General features: G+C 39.9%; 2 protein-coding genes across 13 annotated transcripts in view; one reads left to right on the forward strand and one right to left on the reverse strand.

The window, feature by feature from the left end:
• The window catches only part of otofa (otoferlin a), an 88,300-nt gene extending 85,461 nt beyond the window's left edge, over window positions 1-2,839 (reverse strand). For all 9 annotated transcript variants that reach the window (XM_086264297.1, XM_086264300.1, XM_086264295.1 and 6 more), the window contains exon 1: window positions 2,494-2,839. In XM_086264297.1, the coding sequence (XP_086120423.1) occupies window positions 2,494-2,575 (82 nt within the window). In that variant the 5' untranslated portion in view covers window positions 2,576-2,839. The remainder of the gene's footprint in view (window positions 1-2,493) is intronic.
• A 3,587-nt stretch (window positions 2,840-6,426) lies between these two features.
• Window positions 6,427-27,895, forward strand: part of fndc1 (fibronectin type III domain containing 1) — a 43,247-nt gene continuing 21,778 nt past the window's right edge. For 2 of the 4 annotated variants that reach the window (XM_086264306.1, XM_086264309.1), the window contains exons 1-11: window positions 6,427-6,734; window positions 12,674-12,868; window positions 14,097-14,165; window positions 19,608-19,853; window positions 21,209-21,307; window positions 21,497-21,614; window positions 21,754-21,941; window positions 22,526-22,633; window positions 22,964-23,152; window positions 23,872-26,535; window positions 26,649-26,764. In XM_086264306.1, coding sequence (XP_086120432.1) covers window positions 6,662-6,734; window positions 12,674-12,868; window positions 14,097-14,165; window positions 19,608-19,853; window positions 21,209-21,307; window positions 21,497-21,614; window positions 21,754-21,941; window positions 22,526-22,633; window positions 22,964-23,152; window positions 23,872-26,535; window positions 26,649-26,764 — 4,065 coding nt within the window. In that variant the 5' untranslated portion in view covers window positions 6,427-6,661. The remainder of the gene's footprint in view (window positions 6,735-12,673; window positions 12,869-14,096; window positions 14,166-19,607; window positions 19,854-21,208; window positions 21,308-21,496; window positions 21,615-21,753; window positions 21,942-22,525; window positions 22,634-22,963; window positions 23,153-23,871; window positions 26,536-26,648; window positions 26,765-27,895) is intronic. The other 2 variants (XM_086264308.1, XM_086264307.1) reach the window with 2 other exon arrangements.

Raw genomic sequence — 27,895 nt, forward strand, 5'->3', positions numbered from 1 at the left:
GCCTGGGTGAATGAACTGAAAATTAATATTGTAAAGCACAGAGATAAGGTTTCATTAATTCTTGCATAGAGTATGGCTCTGTATCGCTGCAGGCTACTCAGAAGAGGAGCAACAACAGCCGAAGTGCAGCTCTCTGATAAAGCCAAGAGCTGCCGATCACACAACCAGAATTCATCAACGACTTGTCGGGAAATCAATTACATTTTGAAGACCCTCCTTTGAAGGGACTTGACTTGATTTATTGTTTCTGACAGCAAATAATAACAACCAGATAAAGTTAGATCAGAGATAGAACATCACGTCGCATTTAATCCATTTTTATTAGCTGTCTTTATTGCACTGGCTTGAAGCTTTTTTATTACACCTTTCCCCCCTTCCAGAGATATCATGTTGATTCAGCTTCGGGGTGGTTATAGGACTCTTCTGACTTACAAAAATTAAGCATCTGATGATAACAAAATACCTCAAAAATAGAGACATTAAAAGACCTTTGGTCAGTAATTGCTGATTTCTGTAAGCAGCAAAGGGTTGACAAAAATGCATCTGATATTTTACATATTCATACTTATACACTTATAGATGCTAGATAACAAGGCAGAAAGCTGGGGTACAAAGAAATGCCAGAATAATGACTGAATGAGTTTCTTACACCAGACACCCTAAAAAGAGAGATAAACTGAAGCTGTTCTGTGATTAAAAATGGCCCCAAACTCCTCCTGAACTTAGTGCAGGTCTGATACACAGCTACACAAAGCACCAAAGCACTTATTTCCTGGCAGACCGCTTCCTCTCCAGACAGGAAACGTTTTAAACTCTAAGTGCTCAGGAAACTCCACTGACAGCCTAAACCAAAAACCCACGGCGCCGGAGGATATGTGGGGATACAAGGCTGATTAAGACACTGTGATTAACACACAAATTTGGGAAGTATTTAAAAGATTATTATTTAGCTCAAATAAATGAATAATTAAACTTAAATGCGCTGGAAGAATGGAGAAGAAATTGTGAGTCTGAGATAAAATGACAAGATTTAAAAATGGAAATGAAATTTCCCCTCCAGCAGCTGAGTGGCTATTAATAAATATGCTTGAACTCTTTTACTGGATAATTTTGAATATGCAATTATTCAGCTTTTGGATGAAACTGATTCACTAAATGTTGGGCTTGATGTTCAACCATACGTGCAGCCACCTTTCCTGTGACTCTGCTATTCCTTCATATCTGTTTACTTCAACAAACTCATGGTAGAGGATCACAAAGGAAATTCCTATTCAGGTCATGGACTGTATTGGGTATAGATACAGAAACACACAAAATTTTCTTGAAATTTTTAAAACATTATACATGAATGAAGTGGAGCTACTCTGCTGACAGATGGACTTTTGAGGAAAGAGCGGACGATCCAGTCACTGACTGTGAAGGCACGGTTCATAGAATATCCAGACCCTGGTGCAATCACTGCAGCACAGACCACTGCACTAGAAGTTATCCTTTTTTTCCCCCAACATACACACACACACACACACACACACACACACACACACACACACACACCAAGAGGAAAGGAGGCAGCAGTGCACTTGTAACATCTTCTCCAATTGTGATGCTGCATTGATTTCAACAGGGACTGAGCACCTGTCAGTGGACTGATCACTGTCCAGGGTGCTGAAAAACACACCGCTCCTCCTTCCTGTCTCAGTTTCTTTCACATTATTTTGCTCACACACACAGCACACGGAAAGCAAACGATAAGAACGTGAAACACATGAATAAATCAACTAAACCCTTTTTTCCACAACTCACTTCGTCTTCTCATCTCCTCTGAGAGAGAGTGCAAGGTCGTGGCTACAATTCTGACTCTTAGATTTGAGTGAATTGGTTAGTACTCCAAAGATCTTACACAGAACATTCCCAAAGCTCCATCTTTAGCCACATCTTTAGCAATCGATGCCATCAGCTTAGTCTAAACTGGCCTCTTAAACACATTGTTCTAGTAAGTTGAAAGAAAGTAAATAAAATAACTGAAAATCAGTGATGGGAAATCGATGTTTCAGGGATGCCAAGATTGGTGTTTTTTCCTCTTTTATGATACACTTAAAATAGAAGAGATAAAAGCTTTGAATTTACATTCACCATTCTTGGCAGAAATGGTATTAATTTTTGTAGTACTTTACATGATGTATATAACATATAAAGGAAAAAAGACAGAATTTAATTTATCAGTTTTTTTTTTTTACCATATTAACGAACATAATGAAATAAAACGTAAGACTTGGATACTCGATCTCTCTTTGTGATATAGACCAGTTATTCTGTTTTGCCTGCAACTAAACTCTTTTTCTCGCTCTTCCAACTTTTTTATGCAGCGGCTGACTGGCTCTCATCACATTGTGTAACGAAACGCAAATCAGGGCACAGCACACAGCGCTATCAGGTTTCCAAACACACACGGCTTCAAAGAATAATTAAAAAAATATACATATATATCCTTACCCCTGAATGTAACTTTGGCGATCTTGTCACCTTTCCCTCGCAGGTGAGCGACCGTCTTCAGGTGAACCATTAAAGCCATCATTAGTCCAGTCTGGTGGGGGCGGGAGTAATTTTACTCCACACAGATAAAACTTGAATCGATTTGGTGCAATCTGCGTTTAATGATGTCTTGGTGAGCCTTTCTTTGCGGGCTGGTGGACCCAAAAATCGCTTTCTATCCGGGCAACATGAATACTTTACGTGCGTTTCTTTAAACGAAAGAAAGAAAACAAACAAAAAAATCCAAAACCCAAAAACGAATTAATCACAGGCTCCAGTTAACATTTCCTCCTACTCCGTGGCTGCTGGGTCTATCGCACATCTCTGAGCTGGCTCTTGGTTTTACTCTGCTCGTTGCGCAGGAAGGGCGGGGGTGGGCTTCAACTACAGAGAGATGATGCTCTAATTGCGGGGGGACAAAACAAAACAAAAAAACACAGACCAGGCTTGGGATTCGGATGAAAATCCTACCGCTGTTTGAGAGACATTTTTAATAAAAACGCTTAGCCATGAATCTAGACCTACTGTACTTCATGCATTTTACTTTGAAATAAAAAGATGATCTTGTTACAATAAACTTTGCACGCTACAAACGGTTTGCTGCCACGCCCACATTATACTGCAACTCCCCGATCCCTTTAGTATAGCTGTGGGTCAACATGACGAACAGGTGAGGTGAACATTGTCCTTTTCTGACCTTTGGCCAACAGTTCCTGCTGAAGAGGCGTCAGGATAGCCGCAAACAACAGAAACATGTTGACTTACCTACCACCAGCTTCAAATCTACTCCAGTATGCACACTCACCTGCCACTTTATTAGGTGCTGCTCCTTTGACGTAAACGCGATAAAAGCATGGCTCTGTCCTGCCCTCTATCAGAGGTTCAGGTGATGGTGTAATGTCTCTGTGATATTTAGCTTTTTGGGCCATTGAGTACCGCAAGAGCATTGCTTAATCTCCACAGCCTACCTGAGTATTGCTGCTGACCATGTCCATCTCTTTATGGCCACAGTGTACCCACCATCTGATGGCTGCTTCCAGTACGACAATAGACCACATTACAAAGCTCAACTCACCTTAAACTTGTTTCTTGAGCATGACAGTGATTTCACTATACTTAAGTGACCTCCACAGTGACAAGATCTCAATCCAATAGCACGTTTTTGAGAGGTGGTAGATTGGGGCATGGAGCCGACAAATCTGTAACTGTGTGATGCTAGCATGCCAATATGGACCTAAATCTTAGAGGAATGTTTTTAGCAGCTTGTTGGATCTATGTCAGGAAGAATTACGGCAAAAAAGAGGGTCCAAGCCAGTACTAACAAGGTGTACCTAATAAAGTGGAATATGAGTATATATGTATTTGGTATGAGAAAAGATAAGGCGGTAGGTTTCTTTGGGCTCCTCTTTTTAGATTTGAAAACTAGTTATCATTCAGTAGTAATGGGTATCACTGTAAAGATACCAAGAGCGCAACTGTGTGAAAACCTTTGTTTTGATGCAGTGTTCAGATGTGTCTGCAAACAACTGCAGAGAAGCTCTACATCTGCTCGCTCATATAGTGTTCCTCACAGCATGAAACCAAAACTTCAGAGCCGTGAGTTTCTTCAGGAATGCCACTGTTTTCTGGTTGCAAAGGCAGCAGCAGGAGTTCCTGTCACAGCATTGTGATGCTTCAGGTCCTTAACATCCCAGGAGCAGTGCTCAGCACTCAATATTCTGTCAAATATTCTGCTAAGAATGGATTCCAAACAAATACACATATGCTGTGTTATAAACTGAGAAAACAGCATCATAGTCTAAACTGGTTTACACAGGGTATAAAAGATGACTACAACACCCAGTTTTAGGGAGTATCTATGAGCACCTTCAAAAAAAATGATGGAAAACACAGACAACAGCAGACTGAAATGAACAATCCCTGAATTTATCATCTTTGTACAAAGAAAAATAAAGATTCCAAAAGAAGACACACCAGCCAACATGCCATCCTTTATTCTGTAATAAAACACAAATCAATTGTGTTTTAAATAAAGTTAGATATGAAAGAATTCAGTTTAGAGCATAATGCAACAAACTTGACAAATGACAAAAATGATCAACAAAGTAAAGACACAATAATGACAGAACTGGGACACACACTATACTTTAACACCTACTGATATAACTACTAGACAGTGAGTCTCTGTGGATACAATAAATCTGGTGAGATGGCCCAGTATTGTATCATAAACAAACAAAAACTTGCCTCTTCACCGATTACGGGAGTTCCTGGCATAAACAGCCTCAGGCGTGTGTATAACAAGAGAGAACACATTTCTACCACAGTCTCTCTCTCTCTGGTGTGAATGAGTGACAGTCTGTAAGTATCTTTTGTTTAAATTATGTATTGCGGTTTGCACTGACTCATGTATGAGAGAGATAGAGAGATGAGTAATAAAGTAACTAATACTGAAAAAAAAACCAATTTAATCTGTGCAAATGATCCAAAGCCAGCAGCGCTGCAGACATCAAAGCTGCTTCTTGTTATTATTCAATTTTCTTTTTTTAATCTGAATTTTTGTGCCACTGCTTCCTATTATCAAAGTGTGGTTAAAAACCGCGCCCCTGGCTTAAACCCTTTAGTTCTCTTGTGTTTTCCTCAGGGGAGGGGGTCCAACCCCGTGTTAGAAAGGTTCTGGATGAATAACTTTGATGTAAAAGACATCAAAGTCATTCATAAATTAAGTCACATGCAAATGATTGACATTGTTTTCCAGTAGTGATATGAGCTTTAGCCAGCAGAGGGAACTGTTGGAAAACTGTTGGCTGGGCCCACACTGGTACAGATGGACATAGAGATGTTTTCATGACAATACCAATGGAGACACTCATTAAAATAACTGTCAGTTCAGTCAGTTTTACTACCATATTGTCGCAGGCCGTGCGGGACATTTGCTGTTATAACATTAAAGGTCGAGGGAATCTACAGCAGAACCCAGAAGATTTCTAAGAAATCAGAGAAGCTCTCTTATTAAAAAATGAGTAGAAAATCTTCCTGACTTCAGTGTGGTGGGCACATTGGAAAAGAAATAAACAATATATATTAATAGTTCAGTTATAGAGAAAAATGGATATAAATCAGTTTACTGTAACATGACATCACACCTTTTTTTTTTTTTTTTTTGAAAGGCAAACGGTTCAGATTATATCCAAAACAACAGTGGATAAAAGCCATAGTATTGCTAGGTCAGTGTTTACAATACTCAACAATTAGTTCCAGTTTTCTCCTCAATGCCTCCTTTTATTGACAACAACAGTCTGCTCCATCTAGTGGTTAAATTAATTCTTCGGAAAATTGATGTAATTATGAACTTTGTCTCCACTGATTAGATCATCATGTGATGGAATTTTACTTGGCCCACGATTCTGTTCTCTCACACCTGGTGCACGGATGGTGTCATGGAAAGGTTTAATCCTGGGGTGGATCAGGTGGGCTGGAAGAATAATACCGATAGTCGTATAGACGAAACTTGAGAATATCATAGAGGTTTAAAAGGTAGATATTGGCTTTATTTTTTTAATTTTATTTCTTTTAATAGATTACTGATCCGTAGGTCTGTTATAATCTAGTACTTCTCAAGTCCTCCCATTTGTTTCATCTTTATACCTGCTTCCAGCCTTAAAGCTTTGGATGCAATCATCCTGGTTACCTCCAGAGGGAGACATTTTCTCATTTTCTCTCTTTCATATTAGTATTTTATCCAGAAATTAATGATTAGCTTAACTTCATGGAATTTAGAAAAAATATATCTAAGTCTCCATGTTTGTAATCAGCACTCTGGCCTCAGTCTGTATGTTTTGTTTTGTTTTTTTGTTAGTTAGTTAGTTAGTTAGTTAGTTAGTTAGTTTTCCTCTTCATAACATTTTATGATTTGAAAAGCAGCCTCGAAATACTTGTTTCAAATCACAAACGACTAATGAGGCATTAATAGTGTGTTTGTGTGCAGGTTTACCGATGTAAACGAGAGGCAGTTCACGGCGAAGTGCAGCATTCCCATCGGCAGATGGGAGGGAAGAGGGCTGATGTGTCCCAGCCCTCTGCATCCAGCTGGTGCGTCGCACCACAGCAGTAGTTCGCCACACTCACCATGGCTTTAGCCACAGGCAGGACGCTCGTGGCACTATTTCTTACGCTTTGTGGGCCAGGATGCAGCTGGGCAGGTAAATCGTTGATTTACTATTTCATAAGCAGGTGCAAGTAGAGCACTTACGTGTATCTGATTATCCAGGTACTGTTGCTTTCTTGTCCACTCGTGAAGAGAAAGTTGAACTTATCAAAGAGGTCACGTGCCTTGTGATTGGATATTTAAAATGCATTCAAAAGAAGCTGTCATATTAACAAGTTTAAACAAAAGGAATCCTAGAATGTGCAGGTATTTGCATGTGTGCACGTCAGTGTCCACGTTTCCATTTGCAGAAAACAAAGTAGATTAAGTGCATCATATTTAACTCACTGGGACGTTTCATTTCAAGCGTGCAGTTTGAGTCATTATCAGATGTGAACGATTTCGTTTAAATGAGAGCTATTAGAGAAAATATGAAGTGACAGCATTTTTCACCCATGAAACTTTGTGGGGGGAAACTATGATGCAGGAGAGTTATGGAACAAGTCCTTTCCTTAGTGGCCACATCCGAAAGTAACTGTGATGCATGGTTAGGAGATGATGACAAATTTCTGGCGACATCATGAAATACTGTGAGTGGTGGCATATTAAATATGGAACTAATTCAGCTGAATGTGAAGATAAATGGCTTTAAAGTGGACTTTGATTAGTGACTAGAAGTGAAGGAGTTGATTTGAGTCACATCATCCATCAGCTATAGTCAGGAATGGCTGGACAGTGAAGCAGATTTTGAACCCAGGAGACTATGCAGGTTTTTTGTTGATTCATAGGCTGGCAGGATTTTACTAGAAAGGCGCAGTGATATATCAGATGTGCAGCGAATTTTTGACAAGCACAGAGAGTGCAAACCACAGCTGCACATATGTTTTTGAAGTTTCTTAAGTGCTGTTTGTAAAATCAATTTTCAGGGAAAGTATTCCACATCCTCCAGACAGTGAAAACATTCAAAATATCAAACGTGCCACAAAGCCCAAGGAGTTTCACAGAGGACAAAGGTAATCTTTTTGGCTTGGGCTTAAAGGCCAGACTTTCCTTCACCCTCCCTTCCTCCTCGATTTTATTCAGTTCACTTATTTTGTCAGTTGATCTGTAGACTTCTATATGCCTCCTTCTCAAATGTAAGCGCTGAGCGCATGAGATCACTGCTTTCACTGAATATAGGCAGCTGCCATTTATTGTGGTCCTTTCTCTGAGTCACTTTCTTTTCCATCGTTTTGGAATTCTTTTCAGAGCGTCACATTTATTCACTTCCACACATTTACACCTGGGAGCCCCTGCAGCTACAGCTCACTGTAGATTGGACCAGTTTTGAGTTAAATGGCTTCCTCTCGGGCCTCTCGACAGTAGTTGTTAAGAGAGAGGATAGTGTTACTCATTAGCTTTCTCTGCTCACATATCATCAGCCCGTCACTCTGAAATTATTCACAAAAGAGGACGAGTAAGCTCGTGGGGATATCTGAATACCTCTACAGGGGCAGTGCAGGAAAAACGAAATCTGCCTATCAACTTCTGGAATTTACACAAACTGTGTGAAGAGCACGAGGGACAGGGAGTGAGGAGAAGGAATCATGTCCTTGCAGGTCACTGGAATTTCATTATTCTGCTCCAGTTCACATGTCAGGATTCTTCAAGGGAGACTACATGCAAGAGTTTTAGGATGAGGAGTTTCATAACTTCAACTTTTTTACTTCAGGAAAATAGAGACTTGCTGAGAGGCTTTTTCCCCCCTGTATATTTCTAATATTGCTAATGCTTTCCGTAATCTTAAATCACCTGACCCTATGCCCCTGCTCACCTGCACCTCGGCTGCATATCAAACCTGCCAGCAACAGCATGTCTCGTGTCATGATGTCATCTCTGGGCACTGTTCCACTTGCTTTAACAAGTACCACCTGGCCTACGAGCACCCTGTCAAAGCTTGATTTGAGCATATTAGATGTGCAGCGAGAAGATAGACAATAAACCAACACTATGAGGCGTCAGACCTCATCACTAACTGCTTTGAATAATTCCTTAGAATAACTTTGGAAAGGTTTTTTATAAAAGCAAAGTCACATGTGAGCACCAGCACAGAAAAGCTAAATATGCTGTTAGATCCCAAATGTTCTGGTCTGCTTCTGATTGTAGATGTCATGTGCCATAAACGTTTTGGATATGGATGCGTGTAACCTGCCCAAAGCTAAGCGCTTACTCACTTGAGGCTGTCACTTCAAATAAAATCTGTCCTCAGTCACAATTCAGTGGCAAATTAAGCTCAAGTCAACACAATAAACTGGTTGCAGAAAGTCAGGCAATTCAGCGATTGGTGTGACTGACTGCAGTCAGAAAGCAGTGATAAACTTTGGGCACAGTCTCAGTCTGGTGTGTTGGCTTTATCACAGAGTCGATTGCAGGAGAGAGTTTACTGGTCGTTAGAGGTGAGGCAGTGGTGAACTGGTAAAAAGAGAAATGTAGCACTGGGCAAGATTTCACACCTCCCACATAGATGAATGTATGTTCACACAGGCATCTGAATTCTTTTAAACGTGCAAATTCCACTTATTTTCTTAAGACTAACTATCAAAGAAAACGATATTTAGAGTAATCTTGTGGCTTTCTGGGAAAAGCCGGCAGTGACTTGGATAAGAAAACTGATATTACACACGTTTCTAAACACCATGTGGAAACACTTGCGATACGAGCTCTATCCAATGGTTGAAACATCTAAAGACAAGAGAAGCAAGAAAATATTGTGTTATTTAACTCCCTCGGGTCCCTGAACACATAAACACGAAAATAGGTTTCTTAGTCTTGTAATTAAATCTGCAGATTTTTGTCGATTCGTGTATTCTTTCAAGCAGAGCACAAATGGAAAAGACACGTCTTCCAACTTCCCACAAGCTCCAACAATTGGGTGGTTTTCTCCACAATTTTACACCATTTACAGCAATTTTTCGCCTCCAGCCAAGTACAGTTTAGATAATTTGTTTGTGGTGCTCTCTCAGTATTTAAAACTTACATTCAACAGCATCTTTTCAGAATACGTTTTTCATTTATTCTGTATAAAACACAGAACCCACTGTGAACAGAAAAGCCTTTCAGTAAAAACTGCTCACAGCATGCTCTGTTTATTATCAAAAGTTAATGGGACATTGTTTCTGAAAAGGCACGCTGTTGTTAACTCTTTTTTTTCTAATGCAATATTTCTGCTTATAAAAATGGTGTTTATATAAGTGGTATCAGAAACTTCAGAAAAAAGCAAAAAAAAAATATGGACAAACAAACCCAAAACATGTGCAAAATGTTCTTTTCTTTCTTTTTTGTGTTATTTGAGTGGTTCAAGCACATCTATTTTAAGCAACTTAAACAAAATACAGTTGAGCAACTGGACTTCACCTCAATCTTGAGTTTTAACTGTTTTTACTGCTATATAAGGCTCATATACCCACAACACACATGTGCAAAACTTGTGCTAAAATGATTAAAACCCTATAGCAAAGCAGATATGTCTATGCCACCTTTATCTGGCAATTCACTAGCAACTCTTATTGTTGATGGGAGTTTGTGGAAAGTGACATTTATTAGACATTATTAGCGAATTGTTATGGGGTGAATGAGAGGTCACGACCTGTGATTTTGATGCAAGGTAAGGTAAAAAAAAAAAGTGTTCTTGTAAAAGCAGAGCAGACTGCAGGTGCTCCAGCACAAGTATTTTATAGAACAGTTTTGCAGCAGTCATTTGACCTCAGGGCTTACCTCCATGTGCTTCTACACATGCTCATACATGTCTGTGCGTACCTGTGTGTGACTCTTCAAGGGTGCATGTGTACCTCACGTCCTGTATCCATCTAACACACAAGCATAAAAATGAAAAAGGCAGTGACATAATGACCTCAGGCCCTGCCCTCATTCTTAACATAGTTAATACTTTCCACTGTCTAACTCAATCATACTCTATCCATCTTTCCATTTCACATTCACAAACACAGCACAGACAATGCTATTATATTACTGCACCAGTCTCCCATGGCAACTCCCTGAAAGCAAGCCTTGCTCTGTATGATTAGGATTGGTACAGCCACTATTGCTCAGCTTCTTCCCAACGTGTTTATTCTTGGATATCATTTGTGCATCTGCTGTCTCTGAAGACGTCTTGATTTAATCTGGTTTGCCCTTGGATCAAAAATTTCCTGAGAGGCCAAATGAAGGCTGTCTGGACAGAGGAAAGGATCCCATCCTATGTAACACACAGCCTTATTAGAAGCAGCCTGCGTCAGTGGGGATTGTCATGCACAACTGATGAAGCTTAGTCCACTGTAAGACTGAATTAATGAGGAAATAATGAGTCGACTGTGTGTGTGTGTGTGTGTGTGTGTGTGTGTGTGTGTGTGTGTGTGTGTGTGTGTGTGTGTGTGTGTGTGGGTTTTTTTTTAACTTAGATCACAAAATGATATAAGCCATTATCTCAGGAGTTGGTGATGGCTGAACTCAGCAAAAACAAATAGGAGACGATCTTTCAGCACAGGCTAAAGTCCTGAAACAACGCTAAAGGGCTATGAACAGCTGTGACCATCTGGATAACAGAGCTCAGGAGGCCTAAGTAGCAATTATATCTAAATGTTAAAAAGTGAAGATCCAGCTGGGAGAGGTGAATTTGTGATGATACTAAACCAAAAGTGCTCATGTAAACCTCTGCAGGGGAAAGCCAAGGACATCATGACTGTAGCATATCATCTGTTTAGCAAATGTTCCAACGTTATTAGGATCTTTCGATTTAAAGCTGCTATATTTTTAAAGAAAGAGTGCATTAATGGCCGTGCATCTCTGAAAGGAGAATCTGTTTGTGGTGTTTTATGATACAGTTTTGGTTTGTTCTTGCTGCTCTCAAATTTATAGCAGCAGCTACAGACAGCTGATTTCACTAAAAACTGAGTGCATGCCACCTGCTCTGGATCAAACAGCAGACAGATAACACAGCGTACGCAGTGAATTTTAGAGCTAAAATTTCCCTGAGAACTTGGTGGACAGCAGACCTGAGTTGAAATAGGCCCATTAGATCAGCGTTTATTGGGTGGATAAAAAAAATACACGAAATAATAGAAATTGTTTGTTACCATTGATCCATGAAAATATAATAATTGGTCAGTTCTGTACTTCTCCCAATAAAGTTTTTTGTATATTTTTGTTTTTTAGTCATCAGAATTTAGATTTTATGAAGTACTAATTGTGATGTCACATTTGATGATCTGAGTGAGATCTGAAATCTGACCGAGAAACGGAGGACACTGGGCAATTAGAGCCAGTTACCCAGCTTTTGTATCTTTTCCGTCTGTAGGCCACACGAATGCAACCAGTGGTTTGCACCTTGTTGTTAACCCTCTGTATTTCCAGTCATGACAGTGTCTCTTGGTTGTAGACTTTGACGATGGTATGCCTACCCCCTCGAGTGTTTTTGACTGAATTAGATGGTATGAAATTGTTCTTATGAAGTTGTACTTAAAGTGAAAAGGCATAAAATACAAATTCAAAACTTTGTATTTTCAACTTCAGATACGATGTCCTCTTCATTTGTCCCGAGATAACAAGGGAACAGATCTGGTCTGGCCATTAAACTGGCTGTCAGTCATGTGTACAGTTATTTTTAAAAATGGTGAGCTGTGTATAAAAGCTATTGTAATTTTTATGCAGTTATTGCAAAGTCTGCAGCGAAGTCTGTTTCTTTGTGTATTTGATTATAGATGTGATGCTAAATATACATAAAATAGAAACAATATTGTATTAAATAATACTTGAAACCTGCAAGAAAGACTTTGGAAAATGTTTCCTGAGTTTGTAAATTCGGTTATAGAGAGGACTATTTTCTTAGGGAGATTTATTTTTGCCGAATTCATGTTTAATGCACTTCCACATTTCTTGCATGCTAAATGCTAAATAAAAAACTCTTTTAAAAAAATGTATGCCCCTGAAATGTATCTTAATGTGGTTTTTGTGTTGCAGCAGAGAAACTCCCACGACCACAAAATGTGAAACCAACATCTGTGGAGAAGGGCCTTAGGGAAAGCTGGGAGCCGTCTATCCATCTGGATGGAAGACCTGTGGACCGCTTCATGATCAGCTCCAGTAAACCCACGAGATCCCATCGATTCACTAAAGCGAGCAAGGACAGTCGCGCTCCTATGTTGGAGGATGTAGGTAAGAAAGAGTCAATAAAAGTTCAAAAAGAGGAGGATGAGAATGTGAGATGTTAAAATCAGATGGTCACGATTCCATAACCATGTTGAAGTTATGCCTGTAAGTGAACTGGAACTAATGGTAAGTGCTGGTAGAGCTGCTAGACAAAAAAAAAAGTAATCCAGGAGAATATAAATGGACACAGAGCATACAAATAAGGTTTGCCTTAAACCGTGAAGTGAGCTCTGAAATCTCACAGTTCTGCATTTTCTCAAGATAAATGCCAAGAATGAGACAAGGAACAAGAAGCAAAGTAGACACTCAAGACAGTGAGGTGTGTAAAAGTGCATGCGTATGCTAACTTGATTAATGATGATTAATCTCTATATGTGGATTAGTTCATAATTGGATGCACTGTCCTAAAAGTTTGCCAGAGGGAAAGCACACCAGGCCATCGTCATCCTAGCTCAGTAGACAGTGGTTGTTTGAGGCTTTAGAGAAGGGGCTTATTTTTAGGTTTTAATAGCTTCTTTTGGTATTTTCTAATCCCACATTGTAAAACTTAAGGTCTTTATCCTTCCATATACATACATACATACATACACTTTGTGTTACTGACTGAGTCCAGCCTGCTTTTGTCATTATTTCATTTTCCTCCATCCTTGGCACCATGCTTCATCAAAGTCTGCAGCCAACCCAGCCCTGCTCCTATAATCCTGTGTTGTGGCCACTTACTCTGTGCATGTGTGTGCGCGCAGCTTATGTGTGTCTGGTGGTCGTTGTGGTGAAGGACTGGGTGGTGCCAACTGATGAAGTCATGCATTGTCTGTGTTTTCAAAAAAAGTGTCTACAGATGCCTGTGTGTTTGTGTTCTTGTGTGTTGCCCAGTACAACTTCTGGTGGCCGCTGTGGTCTCTCCAGCTCCAGCACTGTTCACCGTAAATCTCAAAAATCTGGCAGCCGAGCTCAGTCTCAGCTTCGCCTTTCCAGAAATTCCTTGCAGATCATGTGTTGTTCCCTCAGCAGCATGAGAGCAGCATCAGCTGTCATAAATAACCCCATACTGTTTGCTTCAACATCATTAATGTGTCTGGAGCAACAAAGACAAAACGTCGACCTGATATGATATAATATGATATAGACTATGTAAACAATATTTTAAAAATCAGTTTGTTTTTCTTTTTATCTACAGAATGAACTGCTTCCTTACTAGTTGATATATCCAGATATCCTGTGTTTTTGTTTCTAGACCCTGAATGGGTTAACCTGGATGGCTTTGCTGTGTTGGGCGGTGCACCTGTCAGCAATTTATCAGCAGGTAAACCTAATCAGAGGGCATCATTACCAACATTACATGACAATGGGTTAAAAGCACGAAGAATTGTCTTGAATTCTCTTTCTTCAGGCAATAATCACCCTTTTCTTTATCCCTTTACTTGGTTCTTCCCCACGGGATGAATAAAGGGAAACACTCATTTGTCTCTGACGCCCACATTTCTGTCTATTTAGATAGATGTGTTTTTCTTGTAGGTGAACCATATTTTAAATCTGTTTTAGAGAGTGTTACCTTTAATGACATATGCCACAGTTTGTTTGTTTTTTAAATTACCTGTCAGAGATTTCAGTAGACTGTGAAATCACAAGAAATCAGGAACAGACACATTGCTGGAAGCCAATATTGGCAGACTATTTAGAAAGTGAACACTTTGAGTTGCGGGTATGAGTGCCCTGTCAAGCAGGCCTTACTGATTTATCAGGTAAGTGAAAACTAACTGCAAACAATTTTGGTAATTAATTATAAGAGTAATTTATCAAGGAAATGTATTAATAATTGGTGTTATAACATTCTCAAAGGCTGTTAATGTCATTGTGTGGTCAGTCCAAAACGATGTAAGCAGTAGTGATAGCAATGCAAACATATGGCCCTCTAGGACTTATTTGTACAGTTCTGTGCAAAAGTCTTGAACCACCCCATATTTTTTTGCATTTTCCTTCCAAGGAGTCAGACTTTTTCTTTTCTTTAAGTGTCTTGAGTATTAGCTCTCCAAATTTTTGATGATCATTCAAATTTCTTTGTTTGGACATTGGCTCCTTCACTTGTTTTTCAAATCTCGTACCTAACCCTTTTCACACTGAGGAGCAACTTAGCAAAAAGACCTGAGTGATACATCTGGCCCTGCTGTATGCCAAGCCTCATCAGACGTAGTCTCAGTGGAAGGGTGGCTGGCAAAAAAATTTTGTTAAGGAAGGGAAACAGGGAGAAAAGGCTGGGGTGTGCCAAATTACACAAGAATTGGACTAAAAGTCGATGGCAACAGATCTTATTGAGCGATCAATTGAAATTTGAAATTTGTAGTTTAAATTATCGGCAGTACGTATGGAGGAGGTCAGGAAAGAGGTACAATAGACAGCGTCTACAGTCATCTGTAAAACATGGTGGAGCTTCTGTTGTGGTTTGAAGCTGCATTTCAGTCAGTGGTGTTGGAAATCGTGTCAAAATTGCAGAAAAATGTAGAAAAGTATGATCAGATATTGATCAACCATACAATATTATCTGGAAAGCATCTAATTGGCAACAGCTTCATTTTTCAGATTGACAATGATCTCAAACACACTGCTAATGGGGTAAAAGACAGAAAAACACCAGTGGAACACATTCAGTCATGGATTGGCCTCCCCAGAGCTTTCCTAAGAGCCGTTGTGGTCATTCCAATATTAATTTTCAAGCTTGGTGGAATTCTCCAAACTTTACATGTATTGTGCATGCATGTGCATATTTGCACGTTTCGCTGAATCTCTGTATGCTGTCACTATTTTCCATTTCCAAAGTATAAAAAAAATTAGTGGTGGCTCAAGACTTTTGCATAGTGCTGTACTTTTTTTGTGTGCAGCCCAATGTGATATTTGAGCTTATGTCATGTAAATGCTCATTGGTCTAATCAAACGTAGACATGCATCATACTGTTCCAGTGGACAGTTTAGTCTCTCTAAACCACTTAATCGTGGCAGGGAACGTGGAGAAACTCTTTAAAATTCCCTATTGAAAGGATGGGAAGCAGAAAGGAAACCCAGGGCCTTCTTGTTGCAAGGCAGCAGTGGTAACCGCAATGCTAGTCTGGAGTTTCAGTTTTATGTGTTTGAGGCAGAGCTGCTCCAGGAACATGAATAATCATATTTGTTGATTTACTTTTGGGAATGGAGACGCCTGGAAAGGCAGAACAAAGCCAAATGAAAAGTAAGAGCCAAAAGGAGAAGTAGCTAATGTTATAAATCTTCATTTACTATCAGCTGAGAGTTTATTAATAATCTAATAATCTAATTATTAATGATAATTGATAACTCGTTCCATGCCATTTACCAAGCATAGCACTAGAGCTAGCACACTTCCTGCACACTGACATTGTTATATAATGGCAGTGTATACCATCCTGAAGTTTTTTTTAATGCTTTAAATTTACTTTATATATGAAAATTACTGAAATGAGATCGCATGTGTGCAAACTGAATGTTCCTCTTTGTTTGATGAAACAGTTCAATTGTAAAAAAAAAAAAAAAAAAAAAAATCAGCATGTTAACATTTATTGAGCTTCAGTAATGAAAACAAATAACAATAGCATGATTAGAACATGACTATTAATCAGTCACAGGCGCTTATCAAATGTTAAAGTGCTGCCAGGCAATTTCTGGTAATTTACAACTGCAATTTGATATCAGAATCAGAATCAGAATCAGAATGGGTTTATTGCCAGATGTTGAGGTTTACAACATTAGGAAATTGCTGCGGTGCTTCAGTGCAGACAATAAGAATTAAAGTGCTATGTAGAAAGAAAGATATGTGCATGAGATATACATGAGATATATACATGAGAATAAGAATTATGAGTGCTACGTAGAAAGATATATACATGAGTGCAGGTGGTGATCAGTGCCAAACATGAAATGATGCAGTGACACAGCGTAGGGTCATGTGTTAGTGGCGGGGACAATCATATGCGTCTTTTGGGATGATACTAATTTGCTCATCTAATTTATAAGTCATCTAAGGTACACAATGACTTAGCAGTCTGGTATGCTAATACATAAACTATGGCGACAACATTGGCATTAGCACTGTATATTTTCACTACAGGCTAAACTGATTAGCTCTGCTGGAAGGAACACTTTGCCATTGACTGGGAATTGTTTGTATAAATTAAACTGTGGGTAAAGTGAGTAAGTATGAGACCAATTTGTTTGCAACATTTAGACTTCTTTTTTTAAGGTTGCAAAACGTCAAAGTTTTTGAGGAGCGTCCAAGGACATAACGGAGACATTCTTGGGGACCTCAGTCTGAACACTGAGGTGTGCCTCGCTCTGTTTTTGCTATGATATGCCTGTCTGTCAGCAGGCAAGCCTCATAGCACCTCGGTCCACTGAGCTTCCAGGAAAAGACATAAGGGATCTGGCATTACCAGCACTGTCAAGTCAGTGGTTTAGTGGTTCGTGGCATTGTGACCTGGGCCAAATTATGTATTGTGACAGTTTTCCAGACAGAAAAAAGGGAAGACTGATTAAAACCAAATGGGGATATTTCTGTTTTAAGCTACTCTTGGTATCAGAAGAAACAAATGGAAAGTGCTTGGGATGAAAATTAATTGTCAAAGGGTCATGGCTAGTTGCCATATGGTGAACAATGTTTACAAAAAATACAAAAGCTATGAATGAGACACTTTAAAGTATTATTTTTGGGGTATTTTACGCTTATAGGATTAGTGCAGGTATAGGTAGAAGAACACAATTTTTGTTAGCACTTAAACCAATAGACCTGTTAAAAATAGCTAATTGTGTGTTGTAAAACTATGCATACCCTTACTGCTTTCACTTCAATTATAGGGTAGGCAGCAGCAATGTGCTGCAAATCGAAGGCACTTGATTAATTGATCATCGGCAAGTGTGAGCACTGTAAGCGTGAGCACAGAAAGCAGAGCATAAGAACAGAAATATTGGCAGCTTGATAGTCTGGAGAGTTCAGGCATCACCCATGATATTAAACAACCAGTTGTGGCTGTCGATTATAAGGCCATTTCCAGACAATTTGAAATCCATCATTCTGCAGCGAGAAAGATTATTCACAAGTGGATATCATTCAAGACAGCTGCCAGTCTTTGCAGGAATGGACATCCCAGCCAATTAACCCCAAGGTCGGAGAAAATGCAAAAAACCCAAGAGCTACATCTTAGACTCTACAGAACAAAAACACTGAACATGTATGACTTGTTTGGAAGGTTGCCAGGAGAAAGCTGTTGCATCTGAACAAACCACAAGACTTCTGTAGCAATGTACTTTGAACAAACCACACCAAAGTGGAGATGTTTGACCACAATACATAGCACCACTAGTCTAAAGCATATCTGTACAACCACCTCATGCAAACTGTCAAATCACGGGGGTGGAGGTGATGATTTGAGCTTGTTTTGCAGCCACAGGATTTGGTCCCCTTGCATTCACTGAATGGACCAGGAACTCCCCTGTATAGTATAGCTGCTGAATCATGGGATGTACTTCATTTTTAACAGGATGTATATACTGTTATGAAAACTCTCTTGTTCACATTTTTGTATGCTTTTATTTGTTTACAGTTTTTTTTAAAGCCTTGTTAAACTGAAAAGTGTAGTGGGAAAGACCAACACAACATTTGTCCACATTAAATCTGTGATTTGAATCACACATGACACAAATTCTTATTCTGATTTCACAGTTCACTTACTGGAAATGTGTGAAAACACGCAAAGCTGACAGGAAAAGCAAGAGAAGGATTCAGAATGGGGTTAGGGCATTATTAAACAAATAGCCAGTACTGTCTGAATCCAAAGGGAAGACATTCATTCAGCTGTGCTGGCAGTACAGACAGGAGATACAGACATTAAGTAATAAACAGAGTGATCCAAGTTGATCCAAGTTGAACCAGAAAAAACCCCAAACACATGTATTTTCTTCATGGTCTTCTATACATTGTGTTTCCTCATCACATCTTCTTTGTCCCCTAACTACAAAACTCCTTCTTTTTAAGTCACTTTTAGATATGGTGGCCTCATGTAGACACCTATAATCTAATTTGGCTCACTCTACATGTTTAATAGAAAATAAAGTCTTACATTAAAGTATTGATTAAACCTTTTTGAAATGCATAATGTTCACCTTTTTACATCAGCTGACTTATCAGTACTCCCCCAGCTGTGCACGCAGCTGTCCTGATGGGAAACAGAGTGGACCTTTTCCATCTGAAAGTGATTATGGTAAACAGAAAAGGGAGGAACAGATGGAGAGAATGGAAGAACAAAAAAGAGGGAGGGGCAGATGTTTTTTTGTTTTTGTATTGGAAATGCTATCGCTAAGCACTGCAGCCAGATGAGAGGGATTGTCTGACTGTCTGAGTCAGTGTCTGAGATGTTGTCCAAGATGGTTTGGATTGAAGCGGGAAGCAGAGCACCAGACGTTATAGCAGATGACAGGGTACATAATGCAGTTCTTCAGCATTTCCCTTCTGTGACAACTGGCCAGGCTGACAGGCGGTGTTGGATGAGTGTGACAAGTAATTATGTGTTTATCAATAAGCGGATGTGTCTTGAGTGGAAAAGTTATGTGGAAACATTTTCCATGGAGGATAGTTTCAAAAAGGCCCCAAAGGCAAACTGAGCACAAAAACCAGATTATGTACATTGGGATTTTAAAGTTAAAATGAACAGTGCAGTCTGAATTTTAAATTTATTATATCCATCAGCAGGTCCAGTAAGATCTTCACAAACAGTGGTGCCCCGAAATCACTCCTCCGTAAAACGGGCAACCAGGATGGACAGGAAGGCTCAGCTGTCGCCTAATGTCAGAACACACAGGAGGGCACCTCAGTCTTCCTCTGGTCCCAGGCAGCCCGAGAGAGTTTTGGCAGGAGTTCCTCTGCTGGAAAGGAGACGCCAACACTACGCCAAGCCTCAGTCTGATCAGAGAAACCGACTCGCACGCAAACTAAGTAAGAGGGCCAATATTTTATACTACTGATCACTAAATGAAATGATGAAATGAACAAAGCTTTAGGTTTTAGTCAAATATGATGCTGAGTAAGAAATGTCAACATGTCCTTATAGTATTGGAAGATACGTTGTGGTCAAACGTTTACATAGTCATGAATTTCATGCTCATTTTGGACTTTTAATTTCCTTGAACTTTTCTTTTTCCAAGGGTAGAATGATTTTAAACCAGACCTCTTAAAAAAACAAGCATTGGGTAGAGAAACTTGAATTGATTTTGGATTTTCTCTAAGCCACACAGTGCCAAAATTACAGATGCAGGCTCAAATACATACATACACACAACTAATATTTGGTTAAATGCCACTTAGCAAGTTGCACCTTGACCGGACATTTTTGGTAGCCATCAACAAGCTTGTGGCATTATTCTGGCTGGAGATTTGATCACGCCTGTTAGGAGAGTTGATAGAGTTTAATTAAATAGATTGGTTTCATAGCACAGAGTGTAATTTACAAATTTTCCTCATTATTTCATTCACTTTGTGTAGTGCACCAGCACCACTGGCAGCAAAACAGCTGCAGACCATGATACTACCACCACCATGCTTGACATTTTGTACAGTGTTTAGGTTTAAGAGCTCTTGTTATTGTGACCAAATAGCTCAATCTTTATCTAATGTGACTATAAAACCTTTCTGCAGGAGGCATTTTGGCTTATACGTGTGGGCAGCTGCAAATTTTATTCGAGCCTGAAGGTGTCAGTTTTGGAGAAGGGGTTTCTTTCTTGGTTATGACCCTCTCAGTCCATTGGAGAAGCGGTTTCTGTCTCCATGGTGATGGAAACTGATGATCTAGGTGTTTGCAGTTGTTAAGAAATGGTTCCAAGAGACCTTCCCAACTTGTGGAAATCTACATATTGGAGCCTGTACATAAACTTTTAATCCTGTGTGGATTAGAGAAAATCCAAAATCCAATTAAAGTTGTGCACTTACTGCTTGTTTTTAAAGTATGTAATAGATGCTTTTGAGTCATTCTACCCTGGAAAAAGAACAGTTCAAATAAATGATTAAAAGCCCTAAATTGCTATGAAATTCATGCCCATGATTACTGTATGTATGTATCTTTGACTGTGACTTTAGGTGGCACACAATAATTTCCTGTGGCAAAGATTACTGAAATAAACCAGCAATAAAAAGGTTAACAACATCTAGAAGGCATTTGGATTTGTCCTAGTTTCTTATTTATTTGTTTGTTTCCTATTGAAAATAATTTAGCTAAGAGGATACATTTTTTGTACTATCTTTAGTTTCCAGAGTGTAAACCCTGGCCGTGCCTGGTATCCCTTTTTTATTCATAGCGTCTGAGTCCGTTCATGTGGTGTCACTGCAGGCACAGAAGGCCCAGGGTCAGAGCAAACCTGCCAACAGACCAGTCACAACCAAAACAACCACACCAGGTACCTGCAGGTTTATAGAGAATCATTCTGTATGTCTTTTTTTCATAGTAGATATAGAAAATCTGCAAAAATTCTGCAAAACTACCTTGCCAAAGTTTAGAAGAAGTCAGGGGATGATGTATATCCAGGGACTTTAATATTCGTTTGGATCCAGACATTTGGGTTTTTATCTCTTTGTGTGTTGTCTAGCTCCACCTGAACATGAGGCCCAGGACATCAGTGTCAGGGTCATGTCTCCTAAATCAGTTCTCATTTCGTGGGTTGACCCTGCTGTCGAGATGGAGAAAGTTGCCCCTGGGGCATCCAGGTGGGCCCTGTTAAAGTGTCAGTTAACAAGGGGGGAAAAAAAGAAAAATGATGACAAGTAGAGAAAAAATAAAACTGAAGTCTAATCTTTCTCAATGGAATAAGGCATTTTCTTCATTTTCTTTTTATTCTTAACTCAGATCATACACAGTTAGGTACAGGGAGAAGGGTGAGTCAGCACGCTGGGAGTACAAGGAGAGCACGCAAAGGAGAATTTTGATAGACACCCTGTCTGCTGACAGCATGTATGAGTTCTCTGTCAGAATCTCTCAGGAAGAAAATCACAGCAAGTGGAGCGACTCAGTCTTTCAGAGGACTCCAGAGTCAGGTATGTGTTGACTCTGTTTGCTGAGAATTACTTACATGATATCTCATAGTGTATGATGCAGTAGGAGTCTGTAACTGTGTGAAAGAAGTGAAGGGTTATAAAGAGCCAAAACCACTGACTTTTTTTAAATAAAATGAAAACAGAAATGATTTTTTTTTTTTTTTTTAAAATACAAAAGGCAATTCATTCTTGCACAACCCTTTTAAGCTTCTTTCCTCATACCACATCTCTTCACATTCGCTGCCTATTATTCCTTTTTGATATATCAGCCTAGGTTTGGCTGCTGCGCTCCCATTATTGAAGCTTTTATACCACGTTTCAGCTCCTGAGCTGCAGTTCATTGGAATGTCAACATTTACTGCCTGGCTCACAGTTTAGGTCTCCGTCATACACAATCTCAGGGGGCACGATCTGACAGTGTATGGCAGCAATATTTTCCTCAGTTGTAGCCTTCTGGCACAAATATCCTTACTGTTTTTACATGCTTTAAGCAGCAATTTCCTCACCCTTTATACTTTCTGTTGCCTATGCTACTTGTTTTCCATCCTGTCTTTCCATTCACTTTTACTCTTCACTTTCACAAGCACCATCTGGGCCACCTGAGAACTTTGAGGTCAAGCCATTAAGAGGAAAAGGGACTGCTGTTGTAGCAACATGGGATCCACCTGAAGAGCCCAATGGGAGAATAAAAGGTCAGACCATTATAATGAAACTATTGTTATTATCATGATGGCAAAACATAACAATTATTCATTTTCGTGCCATGATTACTCCACCTACGTTGGTGTTCTATGTTGGCCACGGATCTTTCACCCAGTGACAATATTTGCATTGTTTATGGATGTGTCCTACAAAACAAAGTGCAGCATGCTGATGTCACAGGGCTAATCTTTGCTGTGAGTTTACTGTCACTGTTGGAACAAATAAAGAAAGCCAGCTAATGCTTTCCAGACATGTTGAAATAGCATCAGTATTTTCTCTTGAATGATCTCACTACCTTTCCAAACTTCTCTTTCAAACAGAGTTCATCTTGACTTATGTCCCTGCCATGAAGCCTTTTGAAACAAAAAGCGTGAAGTACCATGGAAGCACCACGACAGCCACCATAGATAACCTCACACCTGGAGACCGTTATATTTTCACCATTAAGGCCACCAATAGGAAGGGACAAGGACCACAGAGCAAGACCTTCAGTGTCGCCATGCCAGGAAGTAAGCATATTTGATAATGTAATTATATAGTCACTGGGGAAAACAGTCCTTGGAGACTATGCCACATGTGGCACAGCAACTTTGGAGTTGTTGCTTCAAAGATGGGGACCAGGTCTGTGACCACTTACAGTCAGTTGCTGTCTTCAAAACAACCTTGTCTACCCTTTTGCCATCTGTTGCAAATCTGTTGCTGTCTGAATACACAGAATTTCACAATAATCAGAAATTTACATAACTACTTATGGCCATAGTCCAGCCAGAACCTTATAGATTTAAAACATAAATACCAAAAAAATTCCACAAATAGTAATATAGTTGCTGCAGGACTCTCAATTTAACTGATTTAAATTAAAATTTTGTAGGCACTTGATAACCAGGCTTTTGTTATAGGGATATAACCAGAATGCAACCAGTTTTCAGCAGTTATTTCCAAACATTTGCCAATCTGTCTTCCAACTGGTCCAAGTCAGATTGTGCTTTTTGGGTAACAGGTTGCCTTCCACTAGGCAGTTGAATATGGTTGACCTCTGGGTATCTTGCAATTTCATGCAATCATTTGCTGAAAGCAAAAAAAGATGTACCGCCTAGTTCCTAGTTGCAAGGACGTTGCTGTCCTTTTTCCTCCTGTTGTGATTGAGCTATTAGGCATATGTGTGCATTTGAGCTTGAGACTTGCACATTCTAAATTTTCATTGTCATTGTTATTTTTTGTCTCCTAGCAGGCAGCAGTGCTGCCTCAGCATTTTCAAAAAGCAAGGACAGCCGCAGGACTGGCCACACGCCTTCCAAACAAGATACCGACCATGATGACATCCAGTCAACAGAAGTGCCAGAAATACCAACCATACAAAAGCAGCCACTCCCTGCTGCACCTGTCAACAGGCGTTTTCGTCCACTTTCCCAGACACGCTCCTATCACAGCATCTTCTCTTCCGTCAGGGGGTCAATCAGGAGAGCAGGAAACAGAGGCTCTAACAGAAGAAGGGCTAAGAATGATGAGGAACAGGAAGAGGAAGAGGAAAAGGAAAACAAAGTACCCACAACACCACCTCCAGTAGAAGAGACTACAACAATGGAATTTGTACCAGAGCCTAAAGATAATGATGTTTCCCCTGAAACTGAGGATGAAGATGAATATGATGAAGAGCCTCTGACTACTAAAACCCCCTCCCTCAAAGTTTTAACACCTTCTCCAACTAAACCTGCATTTAATCGACTTAATCCACCAAGAAGAAGGCCATTTAAGATTAGGGTCCATCAAAAAGCAGGATCCAAGGATGCATCCACTGATTCATCTTCATCCTCATCTTCCGCATCATCTTCTTCTTCTTCTGCTTCATCATCATCATCATCCTCTTCTGCTTCATCATCATCTTCTTCTAATTCTAATTCCCCCACCTCCACTTCTTCTTCTACCTCTTTGGATTCCTCCTCATCTTCCTCATCATCCCCTTCTACGACCTCACTGTCCTCTCCCTCACAAGAATCTGCAGCAAGCAGAAAGGACTATGTAGCTCTCACATATCCAGAGTCGAAAAACACCTTTGAAAAGTCCAGCATAACACATGCAAAACCCTCCACATCACTTGCAAAAGTGAACAGTTCACAGCAGACACACGTTACACCTGTAGGTAGAGGTTCCACTTCAGCAGGACGCGCCAGTGGCACTGGTTTTGGTTCTAGATATGGTTTAGGCCGAAGATACCCTGGGAGCTTGTTAAGAGGGAATTCTACCCGAATGTTGAATGGTTACAAACCTGCTGTCATCTCACAGTCGAGTTCTCCAAGAAGAACTCAGAGTCAAGTAACTTCAAGCATACATAGTTCAGCAACGTCACAGGCCACTTTACCGGAAAACACTCAAAACCACGAAAAGTCAAGCACTCTCAATCCATCAACATCAAAGTCAAAATCAGGAGGGACTTCCAATGGTGAAGATGTCTTGGAGTCCCATAATTCTGACAAGTCACGTTCTACTTTAGAATCTAGGTCTCATGGCTCGACATCTTTGCAAGTGACAAATCCATCCACTTCACAAAGAAATGCGAACCACCCTTCCACTGCAAATACATCAGGATTATCTCAAAGAACTTCACAAAGAGAATCTCACAGTTCTGCAAGATCACATGACACACACAACTCACAGAGTTCTCACACATCATCTGAGGGAGACACATCAAATGTGGAAGGAAATGATGACACTAACTACAAAAACACAGAAAGAGAATTAACTAAAGTTGAGGACTCTGCTTTAACTACTAGAACACAACCGACAGAGAAGCCAATGAAGAAGGACAAGGAAAAAGATGAAGGAACTAAAGAAAAACCCCCAGTTTCCGCAGGTACCAGAGTCAGGCCTTCATTTGCTGAAAGATACCCTTGGCTAGCTAGTCGTTACCCAGGAAAAGTCATTTCAAGTGCAAGGATAGCATCTCCAAGACAGGATAGTAGAGTTCCTTTGACCAGGATGTCATCTTCTGTTGGGGCTGGCAGACCGGTTTTGAGGGGGACAACTACCAGGGTCTCAGGGGCTACAGGTGCTGCTGGAGTGCCCTCAGTACAGGAAACCAGTGAAGATCCAAGTGCTTCTTCTACTCGTGACTCACTAAAGAATGGTTTTGGAGCCAGTTCGGTTAAGCCATCACTGATCAATCAAAATGTAGGCTCTGGCGGCACTAGAAACCCAGCTACCTCATCTTCATCATCTTCCTCTTCACCATCCATCTCTTCAAGTCCTGATCATCATCATCACTCCTTAAGTGGGCACAGAGACTCCGGTGAGCCAAGCCATAGAGAACTTACAAATGACAAACATAGCAATGAGGATTATCTCAGTGAGAAGAATGGGGAAAATGATAAAGTTGCCGATCCTATAGAAGCTCAAGAGAAGCCAGCAGAGTCTGATAAAAATGCAGAAGACAATGCAAGTGTGGATACAGGAGAAAGTTCATCCAGGACCAGACCTGGCACTTCCTCTGGAGTCCCTCTAACTAATCGTCGACCTGGTGTAGGGGTGAATGGAAGGGTACGCTCTCCTCTCTTACCAAACAGGCAGTTTGGTGGGTCTAGGCTTCCCCTAAGAGTACAACCAGCACAAAACTCTAGACTGGGCTCTTCAACATCTGACTCTACCTCATCATCATCTGATTCAGCTTCTTCCTCAAATTTACCCCAACCAGTACTGACCTCAGAGAGTGACATTAGCAGTGACACTACGGTGACAAGGACAGGGGGATTGATTGGAGGCAACTCCCACTCTACATTAACCTCATCATCCTCATCTTCATCTCGAGATAGCTTTAGGAACAATGGGAGTAGGCCTCGCTATTCCATCAGAGGGAAACAAAATAATGGCAGAGGAATCAAACCTAGCAATGGAAATGGTAACGTTAATTCCTATATGCAATTATGTGAAGTTTTTGACGTCAGTTTAACTCACAAATGTTTTAAATAATTTTATAACATCATGCCTCTGCTTATGTTCTGTACCTGTCAGGTAAAAATGGACGACCCAATCTGACAGCAACAGATGATAAAGAGTCCTCTTCCTCTCACGGAGCCAGCAAGGCCACTGGTCAAAGGTTTATCACTGGACCAGATGGAACAAAATGGGTAACTATATTTAATACACTAACCTTAGTTTTACCTGTTCCTGACTCTTTGAGCTGAAGTATGTCCAATATGATACTTATTGTTACAGTTTAGAGACCAGGACAGATCATCAGAAGGAACTGAACATAATTTATTGATATACAGAATTCACTTATGCTATTTGGTGATTAGACTCTGAGTCTGCAAGGTAGAATGAAAGATGATCATGGTATTAAGAATGGAGGCTGATTGGTTTGAAGGAGGCAGGATGAAAGATGATTGGACTACAGCAATGAAGTCAGCATGTAATGAATAGAATAGCAGCCAAACACTTGGGGAAACCAGACAACTGAGTGAATACAAATCCTCCTTATTAAACTTACACAAAAGCTTAATTTATAACAGTCAACAAATAAAAATGTAAAAAGTAAAGAGTTAAGAAGAAACACATTTTACCTATGAAGGTTTTAAGTAGTGATGTTCCTAGAGGCTAATTTGATAGCCATTTGATGGAGGGAAAAAAATCAGACTAGTCAACTAGTCTAAAAGACACAAAAAAGGCCTCAGATAACATTTGAAACTGAGCATACTTTAAATAGACAACTATTACGTTCCTTGCTAATCAAATAATGTTATACAATAAGTACTGTTGAAATGTTCAGCACTTTATATTGGGTAGCACATGCACACAGTGTCAGATTAGTATGACTAATGTTAGTGCTGCTTGTAGCAGAAGCTCTGGTTTCTTAAGTGGGAGCATCCACATGTTGGTGCAGCCTGTGGTTACACATTGGTTGGTTATATTTATTTTTTTACATCAAAATATAGGAGATCTACATCTCAATGTCAATCATTAACAACTTCTGTTTATGGAGAGAGTGGGAGGGTGGGGTGTAGCCATCAGTTAGTGCTGTAAATTCTTTCAGCCAGTAACTGCCATTACCGAAATTAATAAAATAAGAATATTGCATGCAACCGACTAGTATTTCTGGTGCTGACTAGCAAGGGCAGCGACTTTCAAACATTTAATCGATTAGTCATCAATAGCCTTAGTAATGAGTCTTGACTTGTTTGTCCACCAGAGGCCATTCTGCAACTTCCCTGTGGCCCGATCAAAAGTTTAAGATCACTTGAAAAATGGCAAAAAAAATC

Source organism: Aulonocara sp. 'chitande type north' Nkhata Bay, linkage group LG15 (genome assembly GCF_057382095.1).
Source record: "Aulonocara sp. 'chitande type north' Nkhata Bay isolate Kocher_YH1m ecotype deep benthic linkage group LG15, A_spYH_male_GT1.1, whole genome shotgun sequence".
NCBI lineage: Eukaryota > Metazoa > Chordata > Actinopteri > Cichliformes > Cichlidae > Aulonocara > Aulonocara sp. 'chitande type north' Nkhata Bay.